The 21,445-nt window shown below is 44.3% G+C and overlaps 1 protein-coding gene across 1 annotated transcript in view; it reads right to left on the minus strand.

The window, feature by feature from the left end:
• Positions 1–11,527, minus strand: part of Clspn (claspin) — a 35,438-nt gene extending 23,911 nt beyond the window's left edge. The window contains exons 1-8 of the mRNA XM_052718311.1: positions 11,399–11,527; positions 9,446–9,554; positions 8,294–8,733; positions 5,794–5,955; positions 3,818–3,895; positions 3,036–3,108; positions 2,008–2,116; positions 1,243–1,820 (exon numbers count right to left, since the gene is read on the minus strand). Coding sequence (XP_052574271.1) covers positions 1,243–1,820; positions 2,008–2,116; positions 3,036–3,108; positions 3,818–3,895; positions 5,794–5,955; positions 8,294–8,733; positions 9,446–9,554; positions 11,399–11,422 — 1,573 coding nt within the window. The 5' untranslated portion in view covers positions 11,423–11,527. The remainder of the gene's footprint in view (positions 1–1,242; positions 1,821–2,007; positions 2,117–3,035; positions 3,109–3,817; positions 3,896–5,793; positions 5,956–8,293; positions 8,734–9,445; positions 9,555–11,398) is intronic.
• Between the last annotated feature and the right edge of the window lie 9,918 nt (positions 11,528–21,445).

The raw sequence follows: 21,445 nt of genomic DNA on the forward strand, positions 1-21,445 counted from the left end.
GCAGAGGTAGAGGAATGCTGCCAAGTTTGAGGCCAGCTTGATCTATGAGTTCTAGGATAGCCAAGGTTACATAGTGAGACCCTGACTCCTCTCTCCTCTCCAAAGTCTACAAAGTCCATCTACCCAACAAAGTCACCAGGCATATTTTATACTGGGCACAGTGGCTGATATAGCACCTGCCAATGATAAGCTGCTAATTGAAACAGTCTTTTTTCGAGGCGCACGCGCAGGGGCGGGGGAGTTGCTGGGAACCCCCGCGGGAAGCAGGAGGACTGGGAGTTCAAGGCTAGCCTGAACTACACAGAGAGAGCCTGATTCAACAATACCTAAATACCCTAAACTCAGTTAAACAATTTGTAGTATATTCTAGGGATAGGGACGTGACTCACTTGGTAGAACGCTCACCCAGCCTGCAGGAAGTCCTAGGTTCAATCCCTAGCATCCACGAACCAGGCACAGTAGTGCATACCTGCAATCCCACCACTCAGAACGTTAAGGATACCCATGGCTACACAGTGAGTTTGAGACTAGCCAGAGAAACATTAGACATGAGAATGTCCAGAGTCCCTGGAGCTGCAGTTATACGTAATTATGAACCATCAGATGTGGGTGCTGGGAACCAAACTCTCTCTGGTCCTCTGGTGAAGCAACAAGTGCTCTTAACCAATGAGCCATCTTTCCAGTCCCTACAGTGAAAGTACCATTTATCTGGGTGGATGATGGAGTGCCCTGCTTGTAAAACAGGATTCTTATAAAGTTACAGGTAACCTTGCTCTGTCAGCTCAGAAAGCAGTATAAATTTTTATAAATGCAGCAAATAGTTTAGCTTCTGTTGAGTGTGGGGTCAGGGGAAGAAATTCAGTTTTGCTGACAATTTAAGTGGACCAAAGGTTTCTCTCTGGCTGTGAAAAATGGAATGTTTTTTATGAATGATTTAATAAGATCTGACACAGGTCATAGAAAAATTTAGATGTTCAAGTCAGAAAGGCAGAAATAAATTCCTAAATACCATAGCCCAATAGCAGCATGCCTATTCAGTATGTTATTTATCACCAGGTTTCCATCTGAGAAAAGACTGAAAAGGTCCCCCTGACATTCTGTCAAACTCATCTGAACGGGATTCTAGTGCATTGAGAATAAGATTGTGTGCAATCACTGGCTTCTGCCACGTTCACCATCTTCCACAGTATCAAAAGCTGCCGGTGTGAACCACCCCAGAGTCTCCCCAGTTTCAAGGGTTACCTCTGTTGGTTTCAGGCTCATCGAGTATCACAAAGGAATCTTCATCAGCGCCCAGCCGTGGCTGAACGGAAACATCCACTCCCAGCTGTCTGAGTCGGTCCACAGTGAATCTTCTCACCTTTTCGGGGGGTGCGGCTACTGACAACTTAGTTTTCTGCTCCAGCTCTGCCTCTTTTGAGTCTGTTTCTTCAGTGTTTTTCAGTTTTTCTCCCTCAAGCATATGAGGGTCAGATGCCGTGAGTTCCCCAACCTGATACCCCTCATTGGCCTTGTTCCTGGAGATGGGGGATCCCTGCTGTGACACTGATCTGTCCCCAGGGGAAGGTCTTTCATCACTGTGCTTCTCAGTCTCCTCAATTTCCAGCTCTCTGTGTCTTACCGGCTCCTCCCCGCGAGCCTCATCTGATCCAGCAGTGATCCCAGCTTCTTCGGAGACCTCAGGGAGAATGCTAGCTTCCGCTGCAAACTCTGCACCTGTTGTCCGCTCAGGGCCTTTGCTGGGGCCATCAGCATTCACTCCAGCTGCATCTGCTGCGTTTATGGCGTCCTTGTAATGGCCTGACTGATACTTACATGACCTAGAAAAGGGGAAACAAGCTGGAATTGAAGATTCTCAAAATTCTCACTGTGAAACACTCTCTTCCCTCAACACAGAATTAATCGTTTAAATCAGTTTTAAGGGACTAAGGAGTCTGAACTTTATACCAGATGCTACAAAACTGAATATTCACTAAGACTATAATCACAAGGAAAGTAGGTTCTTACTTTAGCAGGGCCATGGCATTTCCCTGGCAAGTGGGCCGGGGTTTACGTTTGAAGAAATCATGAATAGTTTTATTCTCAGGCATATGATATGGAAGATTAAGTGCAGATTCTAAAAAATGGAACAAAACAAGGAAATACTCAAGTGTATATTCTGAAATGTCACTTCATACTCAGTTAATCAAATAGTATAAAACAAAGCTATCATGAGAAACAGAAAACAATCCTGCTTTCCCGGGGGCAAGAGCAAACACAAGCAAGCCCCTTAGAGACTCCTGGCTTCTGTGTTTGTTTTCTTATGAAACAGGGTCATGTTGTGTAACATGGGCTAGTCTGGAACTTGCTGTGTAGTCCGTGCTGATCTCAAGCTCTCAATCCTCCCAGCTTCAAACACCTTAAGGGCCTTGGACCATATGCCAGGCAAAATAAACTAGAATGATTTTAACAAATATATTTTCTTGGATCCCATTTCAAACTTATTGAGTCAGAATCATTGTGGGGCCTAAAATTCTATACATTTCAAAACTTCCTACAGAGATTGTGTCGCAGTCAGTCCACAGACAACGGAGGATTCAAGGTCAGTTCCCAGAACCCATGTTGGGTCAGCAGTTCACAACTGCCTATAACTCGAGCTCAAGAGGATCTGACTTCCTCTGGCCTCTGGGCAATTACACTCACATGCACCCTTCCATATACATACATATACAAATAGTTTAAAATTTTATATATATATATATATATATATATATATATAGACATATACATAGATATCTTATAAACAAAGTTTCTCCTTTAGTTCTATCTCAATTCTCAAACTTTCTATTTATATTAGTGGTCCATGGGCTTGAGAACAACATTTATCAAGTTTAACTCTAAATTTCCTATCACAATGTGAATTCACATTAGGAGTGTTAGCAGACCAACTCCCCAGTATCCAAGTTGGGCTGACCAAAACAAAACAAAACAAAAAAACCTCAACAACAACAAAATCCATGATTCACCTCAAAGTTTACCATACTGGTTTGTATTACCTCGGACGAGACGTTGAGTCTCACTATGCAGCTTTTTTAATGCTTCCTTACTTAACTTCGCTGCCTTTCTTTCCTTAAAACAAAACAAAACAAAAGGTAAAACTACATTAATGGTGTTTTCCAGAAAGATATTTATCCCTAAGAGTTTTTCTCTCCAAGAAAATAGGAGAGAAGAAAGAACAGGCACTAATAAACTCAGTACGAGCATAAAATGTACTTATTAGCAAGTCTCAGAAAACAAATTTAACCTAATGATATTTCTGTTCCTTCCATGTACAAAGAAACCTTAGAGGACAGAGAGATGGCTCAGTGGTTAAGAGCTCCCACTGCTCTTGCAGAGGACCCAGGTTCAGTTCCCAGCACCCACATGGCAGCTCGCAGTCCAGGGAATCTGACGCCCTCTTCTGGGCACTAGGCACTGCATGCACGTGGTACACAGACATACATACAGGCATAGCACATACACATAAAGATAGATCTTTAAAAAAGAAAGAAGTAAGCCGGGCGGTGGTGGCGCATGCCTTTAATCCCAGCACTCGGGAGGCAGAGCCAGGCGGATCTCTGTGAGTCCGAGGCCAGCCTGGGCTACCAAGTGAGTTCCAGGAAAGGCGCAAAACTACACAGAGAAACCCTGTCTCGAAAAACCAAAAAAAAAAAAAAAAAAAAAAAAAAAAGAAAGATTTTGGTTACCAAGGAAATCAAATAAGATAAAGTGTTTATCTATGAGAAATGCAGTCTCCTGTTGAAGAGATCAATATAAATACTAGGTAGGGCTGTCTTACCTTCCTCCCACTGCCTTTAGAAAATTCATTTTCTTCTTCTAATGAAAACGTCTCACTCTCCAGGCATGGTTCCTTTTTCTAGAATATTGCAAACCAGCAAAAACTAAACTCAGATGAAAAGATGTTTTTCTCTTGGTGGTGCAAGGAGTTGAACTCAGGGCCCAGCACATGCTAGGCAAGTGCTCTTCCCCTGAGATACATCCCCAGCCCTCAAATTTTGTTTTGAGACAGGGTCTCATCAAATTTCCCAGGCTGACCTTGAACTTGCAATTCTCCTGCCTCCCAAGTATCTGGGATAACACAACTACCAGGGCTGACAAAAGGATGTTTCTTACTACATTATACTACTTTACTCTTAAATTAATAATTACCAGATAGAAACTTTTCCTACTGTGCTTAGAAAAAAGGTAGATACAAATGGAATCAGAACCCTAACTTTTCTATTTACATATTTCCTAAGAAGGGAAATGACTTCCAGGGAACTGAAAAAACAATCCCTCTTTTTATGGGGACTGGAAATGTTAAACCAGCAGTTAAGAGCACTTGTTTTTGCAGAGGACCTGCGTTCAGTTCCTAACACCCATGCTATAGTTCACAAAAATTTATAACTCAAGTTCCAGGGAATCCAATGCCCTCTTCTGGCTTCCACAGGCACATACATGCACATGGGACATATATACACATGCAGTGTATACATTTATACACATAAAATAAAATCTTAAGAAAGAAAGTAAATCCTTTGTGGTGGTTGATTTTTGTCAACTTGACATGAATTTAGACATATCTGGGAAAAGGGAATCTTAACTGAGAAAATGCCTTCATAAGACTGGCCTGCAGTGAGCTGGCTTTCTGGAGCCCATTGCCTATGGTGGGATACTTTCCTCAGCCTTGATGCAGGGGGAAAGGGCTTGGTCCTGCCTCAAGTGAATGTATCAGGCTTTGCTGACTCCCTTTTGGAGGAGGGAATGGGGAGTGGATAGGTGGGGGGAAGGCTGGAGACGGGGGAGCAGGAGGGATGAGAGAGGGATCTGTGGCTGGTATGTAAAATAAAAAAATTTTCTTAAAAAAAAAAGAGATGGTCTGCAGGCAAGTCAGTGTGGGTACTGTCTGATTAATCATTAATGGAGGAGAGGCCCAGTCCCCTGTGGGAGCTACTGTCCCTGGGAAGGTGGCCCTGGCTTGTAAAAGAAAGCAGGCTGAGCAAGATATGGAGAGCAGGCTAGTAAGCAGCACTCCTCCATAATTTTTGCTTCAGTTCCTGCCCTGACTTCTCTTCATGCTGGACTGCAAGTGTAAGCTCAAATATACCACTTCCTCCCCAGCATGCTTTTGGCCACACCAACAGAAAGCTAACTAAAATATTCCTTTTTGTTTGTTTGGTCTTTTTATTTGTGTGTGTGTTTGTATGCATGAGTGCACATCTGCTGTATATGCATGTTTATCTGGGCACTGGTGTACACACGGAGGCCAGAGAAGGCTGGCAGGTCTCCTACTCTATTGCCCCACCTTGCTGTCTTGAGACAGGGTCTCTTCACTGAATCTGGGACTAGGCTGATCACCAAGTCCCAGCAATCTTCCTGCCTCTGCCTCCCACAGTCCTGGGGTTACAGCTCATGACCACACATTGCTTTTTTTAATCTGGGTCCTGGAGATCTGAACTCTGGTCCTCATGCTTGAGCAGCAAGTGATACTGCCCACTGAGCCAAAGTGCAGAAGACCCAGATTTGATTCTCAGCACCCACAAGGCAGCTCACAACCATCTGTAACTCCTGTTCTAGGGGATCCGAGGCCCTCTTCTGGCTTCCATGGGCATTGTACCCATGTGGTACACAGAATATATGCAAGCAAAAACCCCCATACATAAAAACAAATCTTTTAGAAATTAAGTTAAAAAAAAAATAAAAGTTGCAAGAGTAAATCAAGAAACCAAGCAAAGATTGGAAGAGGTGGGCTTGGCTAGGACGTTCTTCACTTGCCTTGTGATTTCTCACTTTGTTTTTCACAGCTGCCCTTATCGACTCTAATGACTCTTCATCTTCCAACGGAGAGTCATTTTCTTCTTCCAAACCTGTTTCAAAAAGGTCACTGTCTTCAAGACGACAGCCACTGTCATTAAGTGGCTGGTCTGCATCACTTTCCTGGACAATAAAGAAAAGGCATAATCCAATCATTTTAAAAGTCTAGCATTTCATAACATCATATGACAATTTGAAACAGACAACAAAGCCCACCTTTCATCAACAGACAATATAGCTCATCTAGAACATTCTCACTGGTTCCTATCCTACACTTACCCTCCGAAATCAAAGCTGGATTTTTGTTTGTTTGTTTTTGTTTTTCCGAGACAAGGTTTCTCTGTGTAACAGCCCTGGCTGTCCTGGAACTCACTCTATAGATCAGGCTGGCTTTGAACTCACAGAGATCCGCTTGCCTCTGCCTCCTGAATGCTGGGATTAAAGGTGTGCACCACCACTGCTCGGCTAACAAATGAACTTTTGATTGATGTGTGTGATTTAAAAATCAGCCCTTCAAAGTCAATTTCATGAGAGGAGCAGTAACAAGGAATTGCTACAAGAACACACCGAGAAACCAGAAACTCATCTATTTGGAAGTGTCTTTCATGCATCCACAATGGCAAAGAGATCAAATAATTGTAAATTACATAACCATCACTCTTTGTGCAAAGCAGTCAATTTAAAACTATATTTTGTGTGTGGAAACAATATTAGGAACTAAAACCTACATTTTTAAAACATTAATCTATCTGAAAAATGACACCTAATTACCTTAACAAGTACATACGTAAAATATTCATACATACTCCAGGGTATATTGTTCACCCTTAAAAATGAAATTCTGTCATTTGCAGCAATGTTATCAGGACTAGAGGACTGTGGTATTAGAATGTAATTGGCCCCACAATCCAACAGGGAGTGGCACTCTTAGGAGACATGGCTTTGTTGGGTATAGTCTTGTTGGAGGGAGTGTGTCACTGTGGGAATGGGCTCAGGTTTCCTATGCTCAGGATACGGCCCAGTGTCTCAGTCGACTTCTTGCTGCCTGCAAGACGTAGCACTTCAGCTACCTCTCCAGCACCATGTCTGCCTGCATGCTGCCGCGCTTCCCACCATGATGATAATGGACTAACCCTCTGAAACTGTAAGTGAGCCCCCAATTAAATGTTTTCTCTATAAGAGTTGCCTTGGGCCGGGCGGTGGTGGCACACGCCTTTAATCCCAGCACTTGGGAGGCAGAGCCAGGCGGATCTCTGTGAGTTCGAGGCCAGCCTGGGCTACCAAGTGAGTTCCAGGAAAGGCGCAAAGCTGCACAGAGAAACCCTGTCTCGAAAAACCAAAAAAAAAAAAAAAAAGAGTTGCCTTGGTCACGGTGTCTCTTCACAGCAATAGAATCCCTAACTCAGACAAGGACATTATGTCAAACTAGAAAGAGAAACATCACATGTCCTCACTTATATGTGGAAATTAAGAAGTTCATTTTGGGCTAGAATGATGGCTCAGCAGTTAAGAGCTCCTGTTGCAGAACCTGTCCCAGGTTCAGTTCCCAGCATCCTTATCTGGTGGCTTCCAACTGATTTTAACTCCATTCCCAGAGGATCTAACACCTCTGACCTCTACAGGCACCTGCACCACCCACATGGTGGACATGAACTCACACAAACACATACACATTAAGAAAAAAAAAATCTTAAAAAAAAAAAAAAAAAAAGAGTAGAAGAGAATAGCAGGGCCTTTGATAGGTTATAGAGAGATACAGTCAGTGGGTGCAGGAGTGTGGATGGATAAGAATAACATTTCTTATAATGATTTATGTTGTGTACATTGGTGTTTTCCTTGCATGTATATATGTGTGAGGGTGTCAGGTCCCCTAGAACTGGAGTTACAGACAGTTGTGAGCAGCATGTGGGTGCTGGGAATTGAACCAAGGTCTTCTGGAAGAGCAGTCAGTGCTCTTAACCACTGAGTCATTTCTCCAGCTCCCAAGAATAACTCATAAGGTCCTATAACACAGTAAGATAACTATGGGTTGACAATTATTAATTCAATATTTCAACATAACCAGTGGACAAGATTTTTAATGTGCCCAACACAAAGAAATGCCAACTGCTGCAGGCAACAGGTTTGCCAGTTGCTCTGATCCGATCCTTACATGCTGCACACATGCACTAAAATGTCACAGTACCCCTAAGTATGTGCCATTACCCGTCAAGTAAAACTACATTATAGAAGAACCTTGAATAAAGACTGAGTTATAAAGTTCAGAAAAATGATTGCTGGGCTTATGGCGCACGCCTTTAATCCTAGCACTCGGGAGGCAGAGGCAGGTGGATCTCTGTGAGTTCAAGGCCAGCCTGGTCTACAGAGCAAGTTCCAGGACAGCCAAGGCTACATGGGCAGACCCTGTTTCAAAAATAACAACAACAAGAAGGATTACAAGGTTCAGAAAATCACAACACACCTCATATCTTGCTTCCTTCTTTTTCAGTCGCCTAATTTTTTCCATCGTTCTCTCCTCTTTCTCCAGCCGTCTCTTGGATTTTGCTTTTGCTTTTCCTTCAGTTCCTTCTCTAGAGAGTTTTTTGGCAAGCTTTCTGTCAGTGGTGAGGTCCACGGGGCTTCCAGACTGGTGGCTCAGCTCTAAGGAAGGCGTATCTTGAGTTTCGGGATTCTCCTGACACACAGTTCCCTCCATGTTGCTCTCGTCACTGTCGGCCAGAGTCTTAGAAAGGCTTTTGACCTTCCTGTTCTTCTTCGAGTGTAAGTTCTCTTTATTCTCCTCCGCGCTGTCATAGGTGGGTTTCTCTGGAGAGGCATCTCTGTCCTCGGCCTCAGAATCACTGTCTTGCAGCGCTTTCCTGCTCTTCGTTTTCTTACTCACAAATATCTCTTCGTCAGAATCTGGAGGAAACATTTTTTTTTTTTTTTTTAAAGACGGTACCCAATCATTTGGCCTTCTTCCTAGCTACTTAAAATTATATTTAATTATACCTGTGATATGTCACCTTGTGGAATTACACAATCACCATTAAGAACTGACTGTGGCAAAGCGTATCTAAAAATATACTAAAAAATTCTTCTCTGTGGCAAAACCTCTCTTGCTAAAAATGTAATTATATATATTTATAATGTGTAAAGTTGTTCTAATCATCCTGGCAAGTGTTAGAAATCCTTTTCTATAATGAATGCATTTAACCAAGCAATGTAGTAACTATTAGACATTTTATCTATTCAGTTATATAACAGAAATGGATATTCTTTAAAAATCTATGGTCATATGGTAGTGGTGCACGCCTTTAATCCCAGCACTCAGGAGGCAGAGGCAGGTGGATCTCTGTGAGCTCGAGGCCAGCCTGGTCTACAGAGCGAGTTCCAGGACAGCTAGGGTTGTTACAGAGAAACCCTGTCTTGAAAGCAAAAACCCTGTCTTGAAAACAAACAAACAAAAAACTATGTAAGCACTGTTGTTTTGTATCTGTAAAAAAGAAAATAAATAATAAAGTTGGGGCACTAACAATTTGGTAAGTCAAGACAATAATGAGATTAACTGATATAGCTTACAACCCAGGCCCCCACACTCCATTCTTAAGATTAATGTAAGCATATTACAAACCTCCTTCACTCGGGGGCTCGAGTGTTTCAAAGCTGCCTTGTCCACTGTCTACAGGACTGTCTGCTGATTCTTGTGAAACCAGTTTTAGATCACTGACTTCCAGGTTAACCTAGAAAATGAGAATAAACTTTGCATCAGCAGGGAGACAGAGCTCCAAGTATGTGTGGATCCACAAAGCATGTGGTCATCCAGCTGTAACTGGACAGAACCAAAACAATGGTTTGATAAAGGGATGACATATAGAATTACTGGCCAAAACAAAACCATAAATTGCTACAGGATGCTAACTGAACAACTCCTTTTACTTTTAATTATTAAACACACTAATTGCACAAATCAGATTCACTGTGCTATTTCCTTTTTCAAATTGAAAAGAAGATTTATTTATTTTATGTGTATGGATGTCTCATCTGCATATATGTCTGCACACCATATTCATGCAGTGCCTGTGGAGGCCAAAAGGGGGTGGGAGAGCACCTAGAACTGTAGTTAGCCATCATGAGGATGCTGGGAATTGAACCAGGGTTCTCTGTAAGAACCGCAAGTGCTCTTAACCATTGAGCCATCTCTCCAGACCCTTTTAAATTTCTTTAAAAAGATTTACTTAGTTTATGTGTATGAGTGTTTCTCCTGTGTGCATGTAAGGGCCCTGCATGCATGCTTGGTACTCATGAAGGTCAGAAGAGGGCACTGGATCCCCCAAACTGAAATATGGATGGTTGTGAGCCACTGTGTGGGTGATAGGAACAAATGGAGGTCCTCTAGAAGAGCAGCAAGTGCTCCTAGGTAACAGGCCACCTTTCCAGCCCGTTTTAATTTTTTAAATTACATCATTTATTTTGTGTATGGTATATATGGGCATGTACGGTGAGGGAGTATGGAAGTCAGGGGACAACTTACAGAAGTCTTCTACTAGGTGGGTCCTGGGGCTCGAGTCAGACGGTCAGGCTTGGCACCAAGTACCTTTACTCATGAGCCACCTCTCAGGCCCTGCTGTGATCACACACACACACACACACACACACACTCACACACACACTCACACACTCACTCACACGTCATGCAGTAGTTTTGTTCATCTACCATTCTTCTATCTTTGACTCCCCATCTCTCTGGTACCCTTCTCTGTCCCTAGGAATCCCCTCTCCTACTTTCAGGGTTTTTTGTTTTTTGTTCCTATAATAAGCAAAAGTATTGCTTATGAAGTCAGCCACCTGTCTTTGTAAATAATTTTATTGAAACCAAGGCTTTTCTTGGCTTCGGGTGAGGTGAGAAGACAGGTTGAGATCTCATCTGGATGGAAGTCTGATACTTTGTTCAGTATCTAATCACGGAAACCATGTCAAAATACGGCTTTCACTTGGTGATTAGCTTTTCTGGTACCCCATTTCTGTTCCCAAGGCAACCGTCTGGTCCTTGTCCTGGCTCCAGAAAAGAACACAGATCCCGAAACAGTTTCCTATGGCCAAATTCCACCAGTGAGCCGTCAGCTTCCAGAGGGACGCCGCGCGGGAAGCACTACTGGCAAACACAGCGGGCCCACGCTTGAGACCCTCAGAGGTGCCTTCCAGAACCAGTTCCACCTTCGTACTCCCCTCCCCACCCCACATCCTCCAGGCCAGCTGCCCAAGGCCTCCTTCTTTGCCGGGGATGCTGTAAAAAGGAGCTTGCGCGGCAGGAAACGCGCCAAAGAGCAGGGCGGGCTGCCGTGACAAACCGAGGAGCCGGCTGGGCCGACAGAAGCGCGCGACAGGAGCCTCAAGGACCGAGCGCGGGAAGCCTCCCGGAGACCCGTGCGAGGCCCAGGCCCCCTTTCCCAGCCCAGGGGTCTCGGAGCGGTGCACGCCGGGAATTGTAGTCCTCCGGGCTCGGCACTCTGGCCCGGCTGGCTCCCCTGTCACACTCCGCCCTCGGCGAGCGTCCTCCACAGCCCAGGCTGGAGCCTAAACTCACCTCAGAACCCACCTCGCCGGTCATGATTCCGGCCTCCCTACCGCGCAGCTCCGGGAGAACCGGTCCTCAGCAACCTCAACTTGCGGGCGGCAGCTCCCGCTGTCTCCAGCCCGGCAGCGGAGTTCGAGCTTTCGCGCCTAGACGCACTACAGCACCCACCCTCGATAGTTTGGACCAATCCGAGGGAGCGTTTCCCGCCGAGGCCCCACCCCCTACCGTCCTGCCAATCAGGAAGCGCCTCCAGCCGGCCCTGCAAATGTAATTTGGGTTGATTTGGCGGGTCGCGGCTGCCGTTGTCAACCAGATCTAGGAGTGGCTTTGGGGTGGCTGGGGGTGCCCGGGTGCGAAGAGGTCGGGCGCTATGGCTTGGAAAGAAGGTATCTTGTGAATGGTGTTCTTGGACTTTTGATCTTTGTCTTAGTTCCATGGGTCGCACCAAGCGCAATTTGCGGAGTGATGAAACTTCCAGACAGGAAGTGAACTAGGGAGAAGTCTCTAGGTATCCCGGGGGTGTTTCACACCTGATTTTTAGCTAAGGGAGCATGAGATCCCATCGGAGGCTTTCTCCGTCAGTTCATCCCTGGAGCAATCCTAACCTACAGAGTTATGTTTTTGCCTCTTGTGGTCGATTCTTTGTCCTTGATTTGCTCTGCTCTATGGGCAGGCAAGACTGACCCTTCTGGACCGTATGGCCCCAGCATGGTCAGGTCAGTGCTAAAGCTACTGACAAGGTTATTGTAAAGAAACCTCTGGCACAGGGAAAGAAAGATCTGAGTGTTTATTACCCTACACACACACACACACACACACACACACACACACACACACACACACACACACCTCGACTGGTATGGTGACCAACTTGGCCCAGTTTTTGAGGACTTTCTCTGTTGTAGCACAGAAGGCCTCACATCCCTAGAACCTGTTCAGAGGCATATGGGAGATGACTGGTCACCCCTCATACTGGCCTCCCCTTTCAAGTTTCCAGCCTTACCTGAATCCACATTCAGAAAAAAAGCAACAACTCCATTTCTTCACCACATCTCAACCCACTTCTACACCCTAAAGGTCTTGAGCTGGGGGTGTAGCTCAGTAGGAGAGCTCTTGCATAGCTTGCATGAGGCCCTGGAAGTAAATGAGGCTCCAGGATTGCAAAAACAGAGTCCCATCCTCCTGTTTCACCTTTTACCTATTTTACAATGACTATACATTAATGATTCATAAATATGCCTCTATCCGTAGCACTTCTTCAGCATTTGGAGGACCAACCTTTATTGGCCATGCTCTTTGTGACAGAAACAATAGACAGGATTTTTGAGGTTTCATTTCTTTTTGTTTTGTTTTTTTCAAGACAGAGTTTCTCTGTGTAGCTCTGGCTGTCCTGGATCTCACTCTGTAGACCAGGCTGGCCTCAAATTCACCAAGATGCACCTGCCTCTGCTTCCCGAGTGCTGGGATTAAAGGCGTGCGCCGCCGCCGCCGCCGCCACCACCACCACCTAGCTTTTTATACTTCTTTTTTAAAATAATGTATTTTTATTTTATTTGCATTGGTGTTTTGTCTGCGTGTTAGACAGTTGTGAGCTGCCATGTGTGTGCTGGGAATTGAACCTGGGTCCTCTGGAAGAGCAGTCTTAACTGCTGAGCCATCTCTCCAGCCCCTGGACAGAGTTTTATAATCGTCATCTTCCTAATCTCTGAGTAAATCTTAAGGTAAGTAATATAATCATCTCTGTTTTAGCGAATGAGAAAAACAGACTTTAAAGAAACTAGAAACTAGTAGAGCCAGTGTCACACCCTGTTCCTTATGACTTCAGAGCTCACACACACCAGTGTCACACCCTGTTCCTTATGACTTCAGAGCTCACACACACCAGTATCACACCCTGTTCCTTATGACTTCAGAGCTCACACACACCAGTGTCACACCCTGTTCTTTATGACTTCAGAGCTCACACACACCAGTGTCACACCCTGTTCTTTATGACTTCAGAGCTCACAGGGAGCAAGCACCCTCTGATGTCTCCCTTCTTCCCTCTTCTGGTTACCCCAATAATACAAATTACTTTCAGGAGCTAAAGAGATGATTCAGAGGTTAAGAGCCCTGGCTGCTTTTCCAGAGGACCTGGGTTCAATTCCTAGCACCCACATGGCAGCTCACAGCTGTCTGTAACTCCAGTACCAGGGGATCTGACTGATGTCCTTTTCTAGCTGCCATGGGCAATAGGCACAAACACGGAGCACAGATGTACATTCAGGCAAAACACCCATACACATTAAAATAAATAAAAAATTATTTTCATGTACTAGTCTGTTCTTCCAAGAAGTTAGGCACTTTGGATTTTGATATAGCACACAGAATCAATATTTACAAGCCAGTTCTAGGCCAGCAAGATGGCTCAGCAGGTAAAGGTGCTTGTGGCGTAGATCAATGACCAGACTTCTGTCCCTAGAACCCACAATGGAAGGAAAGCACTGACTCCCTAGATTTACCCTCTGACCTCCACATGGATGTTACGGTACATGTGTGCTGCACTCACTCACACGCATCATACACACAAAAAATGACCACAAAAAATAAAAACAGCCGGGCGGTGGTGGCGCACGCCTTTAATCCCAGCACTCGGGAGGCAGAGGCAGGCGGATCTCTGTGAGTTCGAGGCCAGCCTGAGCTACAGAGTGAGTTCCAGGACAGGCTCCAAAACTACACAGAGAAACCCTGTCTCAAAAAAATAAATAAATAAGTAAATAATAAATAAAAATAAATTCTGAGAAAAACAGAGCTTAACATGTTCAGGCCATTGTCAAGTGTTCTGTTATGATTTGTCCCGTGGCAGATAAACAAAACAGATGCTAAAGATTAAGAAAAGCTTGAAGAGATGCCTAAATCCTACCTTTCACTCCTTTGGATTTTGTTGCTGCTATGCTGAGAATCAAAGCCAGGACCTCATCCATGATAAATAAGTGTTCTCCCACCCTGATCTTTCTCTAGGTTGTTTTTTTCTTCTTTTTATGAAAAAGAACCTATCATGTTACAGTTTTACTACAATTCTGTAGAATTTGTGAACTGCTGTATTCTAAAGGCCTAGGTCTGGGATGCCTCATTTCTGGAAAGGCACTGCCCCCAAGTGGTAGATCTCCGTCATGCCAGTCTTTTGTTGTTTTTGTTTTTGAGACAGGGTTTCTGGCTGTCTTGGAAGACTTTCTGTAGATCAGGCTGGCCTCGAACTCATAGAGATCCACCTGCCTCTGCCTCCTGAGTGCTGAGTGCATATACCACCATACCTGGCTTTACTTCTTTTTTATTTTTATGGTAACTCCCCCCACCCCCGTTTAATTTTTTGTATTGGGGGGATGGGTAGACATGTCATAGCCCATGTGTGGAAGACTGATAACAACTTGTGGAAATCGGTTTTCTCATTATGGCATGTGGGTTCTGAGACTCGAATCTCCTAAAGCTGGAGTTACAGGTGGTTGCAGATCCCCAGATGTGGGTGAAAGCAGTAAGCGCTCTTAACTGCTGAGCCATCTTTCCAGGTCCCCATTCTATTTCTCATCTGAAAGAAGTCTTGGGTTGTGTGTGAATGGGAGAGTCACTGTAAGATTATTTGAAGAGTTAGCTGGGCGGTGGTGGCACACGACTTTAATTCCAGCACTCGAGAGGCAGAGCCGGGCGGATCTCTGTGAGTTCGAGGCCAGCCTGGGCTACCAAGTGAGTTCCAGGAAAGGTGCAAAGCTACACAGAGAAAAACCAAAAAAAAAGATTATTCGAAGAGTTATTTAAAACTTATCTATGGTAGAATGACATATTTATATCACTTTATATTCTGAAGCATAGGACTTCAGAAAAATTTCCTATTTCAATTTCAAACAGCTTTAAAGCCCTTAGAGAATGTCCTTGTTAGAGGTTACATCTGATTGTCTTGCTTAACACAATACCTCCTAATCAAAAATAAAATAAAAGGTCGTGCAAGACCTGAAACAAAGTAGGCGCTTAACTGTTGAATGAGTGAGCAAAATGTCATACTAAAAGCAGAAAATGGCTAGGGCCTTTCTTCAAGGTAAGCCAGCACTCTTTCTGCGCAGAGGCTCCTGTGTCACAACTTTGTCCAACCTTGAGTACTTGTAAAATAGTCACCTGTTCATTCAACAAACACCAAGCTCCTATTTTAAGTCTGTGTTAGGCCCGAAGAATGCAAAGACACATAGAAGCCAGTGTGTTCTCAGAGAGCCTCCCACTGCCAGTTGGAGATGGGCAAGCAAGTATATGCAATATGTAAATGTGTACAAGAGATTGTGGGGAATTGGAGGGAGAGGCAGCTATAAGCTGGTGGCAGACTATGGCTGGGGCAAGTCAGGGGAAATGACTCACCAACTGAATTTCAAAGATGAATTAGTTTCCCCAGGCTGGCACAAAGAGGAAAAAGCATCCCGTGTATGTGTAGGGGCTTGATAAAGCACGTTGTGTTTAGGGAACTGAAAGTAGGTCACTATGACTTGAGCACGGGGTGTGTATGGAGGTTTGGAGGAGGGGTCAAAATGAAGGCTGCAAGTCACACGTGGAACAAAATGTCTGGAATGTTCTACTCAGAATTTAAACAGAATGAACTGGGCAGTTGAGTAGGGGTGGGAATTGTGAAGGAGAGCGATACAGTCAAATACACACCTGAGAAAGATTGTCCTAGCAGTGTGTGAAAGATGAATTGAAAGGGGATTAGACTGGACTCAGACAGACCAGTTGTCTCTGGGAGATTATGGGAACTTGAATTAGGTCAATGGTAGTAACAATGAAAGAGAGGGGATGGATTGGAAAAAAGAGATGAAATTAATAGTGCTTGGTGGGTGATTAACCTTGAGGAGTGAGGGAGAGTCAAGGTGACTCCGGTGATGTCCACATTTCCGGTTTGATAGTGGTGGACCATGATACTATCCATCAAAACTGAGAATGCATGTCACTGATTAAAATTCACCCATCACTCAGGAGGTCTAGGGAAGGAAGATTCTGAGTTCGAGGCCAGGGGAGGGAGGAGAAAGAGAGACAGACAGACAGACAGACAGAGAGAGAAGAAAGGGGGGATTTGAAATGTAGCTCAATTGCTAGAGTGCTTGCCTAACAAACTCAAGGCCCTGGATTCCATCCCTAGCACCAGAAAAACGGCATGGTGGCACACATCTGTTGTCCTAGCATGAAGGAGAACCCTAAGGCAGTGGCTTTTTGTGTTCCACTCACATGTAGTCTCTTCACCACTCCATTTCTTCCCTAGTTCCTACCCAAGAAATACGTAGAGCGGAAATTCCTCTGCCCAGGTTGGATTCAATTTTCCCAGGTGTTCCAGCACTTGATCAATCATATATATATATATCAGTCTGGGCTTTAGAGATGGTTTAGCAGTTAAGAGCATTCGCTGTTCCTGAGGAAGACCAGAATTCTGTTCCCAGCGCCCACATCAGGTGGCTGGTGGCTCATAACTGCCTATAACTCCATCTGTAGGTGATCGGACATCCTTTTTTGTCTTCCATAGGCACCTGTACACACATTTGCATACACACATATGTAAATAAAAAACTACAGCTTTTCAATGTATATGTGTATCTATACAGAACATATATTATGGATATATTCATCTATATTATTATAGAATAGCTAATCATATATATGTATACTTCGATCATATAAACCTCAGCCAATGTAGGGAGACTTCTCTAGGTAATGCGTGAGGGAAAGGATTCTACCACAGAGTGACAAAGAGATGCTGGTCTCTTGGTACAACCTGTTCAATTCCAGTAACTGCTTTATAGATTGATTAATACCCGGCCCCTTTCAGACATGTCAGATAACTAAAGTATACCAAGAAAGGCAGAGCCCCACAGGAATATGGTAATGCCTTGGAGTACAGTATAGTTGGGATGTTTTCATAAAACAAGGGGTGGTACTGGACAGGATAGAACTCTCAGGCCCGAAGAATGGTTTTACTATTGGTATCAACCAGAGATCTCTCTGGCTGTCTCCATGACTCAGATTTGATTGGCATTTGGTAGGTGAGGCCAAGTCTGTTAAATGTCAGTGAGAAACACTCACATAAAGAGGAAGAGGAGGAGGATATCTGAGGCAGGGGATAGAGTGACCAAAGGTGTGAAGGTAGGAAGGACACTGAGGTTCAAGGAATCATTCAGCTAGTGACTGTGAGAAGTGTGGGCAACTGTGATGGAAAAGGAGACAGGGATGAATAAGACATGAAGGTTAAGTCCAACTCACTGAGAATCTTCCGTGGGTCGCACCAGGCGCAATTTGCGGAGTGATGAAACTTCCAGACAGGAAGTGAACTAGGGAGAAGTCTCTAGGTATCCCGGGGGTGTTTCACACCTGATTTTTAGCTAAGGGAACATGAGATCCCATCGGAGGCTTTCTCCGCCAGTTCATCCCTGGAGCAATCCTAACCTACAGGGTTACGTTTTTGCCTCTTGTGGTCAATTCTTTGTCCTTAATTTGCTCTGCTCTATGGGCAGGCAAGACTGACCCTTCTGGACTGTATGGCCTCAGCTGCCCTGCCATTTGGCTTCAGCATGGTCAGGCCAGTGCTAAAGCTACTGACAAGGTTATTGTAAAGAAACCTCTGGCACAGGGAAAGAAAGATCTGAGTGTTTATTAACACACACACACACACACACACACACACACACACACACACACCCCTCGACTGGTATGGTGACCAACTTGGCCCAGTTGTGGAGGACTTTCTCTGTTGTAGCACAAAAGGCCTCACATCCCTAGAACCTGTTCTCTGTGCTACAGAGAAACTCTGTCTTGAAAAACCAAAAAAAAAAATGAAATGGGTTTAGAGGATGCTAAGTGTACCTTTACAGAATCAAATCTTTTTAAAAGAAATTTGGGTGTGTGTGTGTGTGTGTGTGTGTGTGTGTGTGTGTGTGTAGTGGCCATGTGGAAATTGGTTTTCTCCTCTGTCATAAGGAACCCAGGGATCGAACCCAAGTCATTAGGCTTGTTGGCAAGCACTTTACCTCCCTAGCTTTCTCTCTAGCTCCAAGAGAAAACCAGGTTGTAAAGAAAAATATGGACGTTTATTCAAGAAAAGGGGAGTTCCTAGGTCTGGAGAGATGGCTCAGAGGTTAAGAGCACTTCCTGCTCTTGCAGAGGACCCAGGTTCAACTCCCAGAATGCACATGATGGCTCACTCCATTCAGGGAATCCAGTGACCTCTGCTGGCTCTGCATGCGTGTGGTGCACATACACATGCAAGCAAGACACTCGTACTCATAAAGTAAAAATAAAATCTTAAAAAGAGGTGTTCATGCTTGATGACTCTTTACCAACTGTTATTAAGTTTTTTTCCCCATGATTCTAACCCAAATTCTGGGGCTGGAGAGGTGTCTCAGTGGTTAAGATTGTGTACTGCTCTTGTAGAGGACCCAAGTTTGCTTCCCAGCACCCATGTCAGACAGCTTACAACCACTTATAGCTCCAGCTTCAGGGAATCCCATGCCTCTGAGCTTTGTGGGCACCTGTACTCATGTACATCATTAAAAATAAAGAATAGCCGGGCAGTGGTGGCACTTGCCTTTAATCCCAGCACTCGGGAGGCAGAACCAGGTGGATCTCTGGGAGTTCGAGGCCAGCCTGGTCTACAGAGCGAAATACAGGACAAAAAAGAATAAATCTGTAGGCGGAGTTTCTCTATGTCCCAGCAGCCACTCCCAAATAACCACTCAGAGACTTATTATTAATTATAAATGCTTGGCCGATAGCTCAGGCTTATTACTAACAAGCTCTTACAACTTAAATTAACCCATTTCTGTTCATCTATGTGCTGCCCTGAGGATCATGGCTTTTACCTCTCCTGCATGTCCTGCTCCCTTTCCATCTGGCTGGTGACCCTCCTCTGACTCTGCCCTTCTTCTTCCCAGCATTCTCTCTGCCCCAAAAATCCTGCCTAGCCATCAGCCAATCAGTTTTTTATTAACAACAAGAGCAATACATAATTACAGTGTACAAAGATTGCTGTACAGCATAAATCTTTGATCCAGATCCTTCTATCTGCTTTTAAATCTTATAAAATCATAAGAGATCGCCTCTGGAAGAAATCTTAGAAATCAGCTTGTCCTGTCTCATCACATCACTGAACTCCAGATAAAGTGTCACCTTTTCTATAATTCTTTAAATAGTGTAAATTAGAAACAACATCAAACATCATATATTTGTATATGCTCTGTATATGTACAAATCATAGTGTTTTTGCTGGGCGGTGGTGGTGGTGGCGGCAGCGGCGGCGGTGGCGGCGGCGGCGGCGGCGGCGGCGGCGGCGGCGGCAGCGGCGGCGGCGGCGCACACCTTTAATCCCAGCACTCGGGAGGCAGAGGCAGGTGGATCTCTGTGAGTTCGAGGCCAGCCTGGTCTACAAAGCGAGTTCCAGGAAAGATGCAAAGCTACACAGAGAAACCCTGTCTCAAAAAAACAAAACAAAACAAACAAACAAAAAAGCCAAATCATAGTGTTTTCATGTACGTGAAGATTTGACACTTGCATGTGTCAACTATCCTTAATGTAAACTCCAGAGGCCATAAGGAATATACATTCCAGAGGTGGGAATGTAACTCAGTTGGCAGAGTGCTTGCCTCACACTCACAAAGCCCACAACATATAAAGCTAGGTGTGGTGGTGTATGCCTATAATCACAGAACTTGAGAAGTAAGTCTGAATTAAGGATTCGAAGCTTAAGATCATACTTAGCTACACAGTGAGTTGGAGATCAGCCTGGGCCATATGAGACCTAGTCTCAAAAAAAAAGGGGGGGGGAATACTTTTACACTCTAGGAGTGGTTAGAAGTATCTGAGAAATTCCAAGCAATAATTCCAGTGCATTCCAGTGGCGATTATTGTAAGAACGGCTGTCGTTCCCTCCAATCAATGCTCCAGGATTGTTAAATGTATTTCAGCTTTGGCCATGGTTTTTTCCTAAGTGAAATGGGTGGAAAGAAGGTATGTGATTTGGTTAGAAGCATTGATTTTTACAGCCTTCTCCACCCTTGTGTATTCAGGCAGAAGAATCTAGTGAGGCCAGGAACTAGATTTTTCAGAGTAATGTATAGACTAAGTCCTATTCAGGCCTTTACACCTCTTTCAGCCTAGAATCCTGTTACCTGTTTCTGACAAGGATGGACAAATCTGGTCAGAATGTCTTATTTACCTAAAGTAAGGCTTGCGTGAAAGGTTCTTGACAAAGTACATAAAAGGACCCAGAGCTGAGACATCATCGAGCTTACAACTTGTATGAGTAAGTAGTTTTACTGGATTGCTAATAAATGTTTGAGCCTGTGTCAGATTTCAGTCTTAAATTTGGTATAACTGTAACACAGGACTTGGTAGTAAGATTAAGGAACAGGTAGCTTACCTCTCAGAACTTGAGAAGTAAGGCTGAATTAAGGATTCTGCTCTCCACTCTGCAACATCAAAATCCAATATGATAAAATGTTCATATAAGATTACTAATAAATGATCAAATCGGATCAACTTGAAACAGAAGATGGCTTGCCTCAATTCACATAACAGGTTGGTTCTCAGTGGCATTAAATGCCCAACCAAATTAAACCCGTTACCAACGAGAAGTCAAGTTGAATCAAGTTGAACAATGCAGTGTTTTCTGAAGCTGAATTTGCTTCGGTCTGGAGAATGCACCAGGAAGGAATGTACTGGATCCAGGAACATGGGAGAGGAGATTGCCACTGTGGCCCAGGTCAAACAGTGAGAAGGGCAGATGGCACACTGGAGCAAGGTAGGCCCCAGCACCAGAGACATCCTTGTTCAGACGCTGGCTCTGCCACTCAGCCGTGTAGCTGAAGAGAAGTTGTTTCTCTTTCCTTAGCTTCAGTGAGCATGTGCGTGCACACAAACACAATAATACGTTGGTACCCACCAAGTTCTCTAACTCACTGACTGGTATGTGGCAAGTACAAAATAAATACTGATTCCCTCAGCCACCATCACAACTATAAAATGCTATGGTAGAGCGCGAAAGCTGAAAGACTAGTGAGT

This window comes from Peromyscus californicus, unplaced genomic scaffold, assembly GCF_007827085.1.
Source record: "Peromyscus californicus insignis strain IS unplaced genomic scaffold, ASM782708v3 Scaffold_5__1_contigs__length_169319896, whole genome shotgun sequence".
NCBI lineage: Eukaryota > Metazoa > Chordata > Mammalia > Rodentia > Cricetidae > Peromyscus > Peromyscus californicus.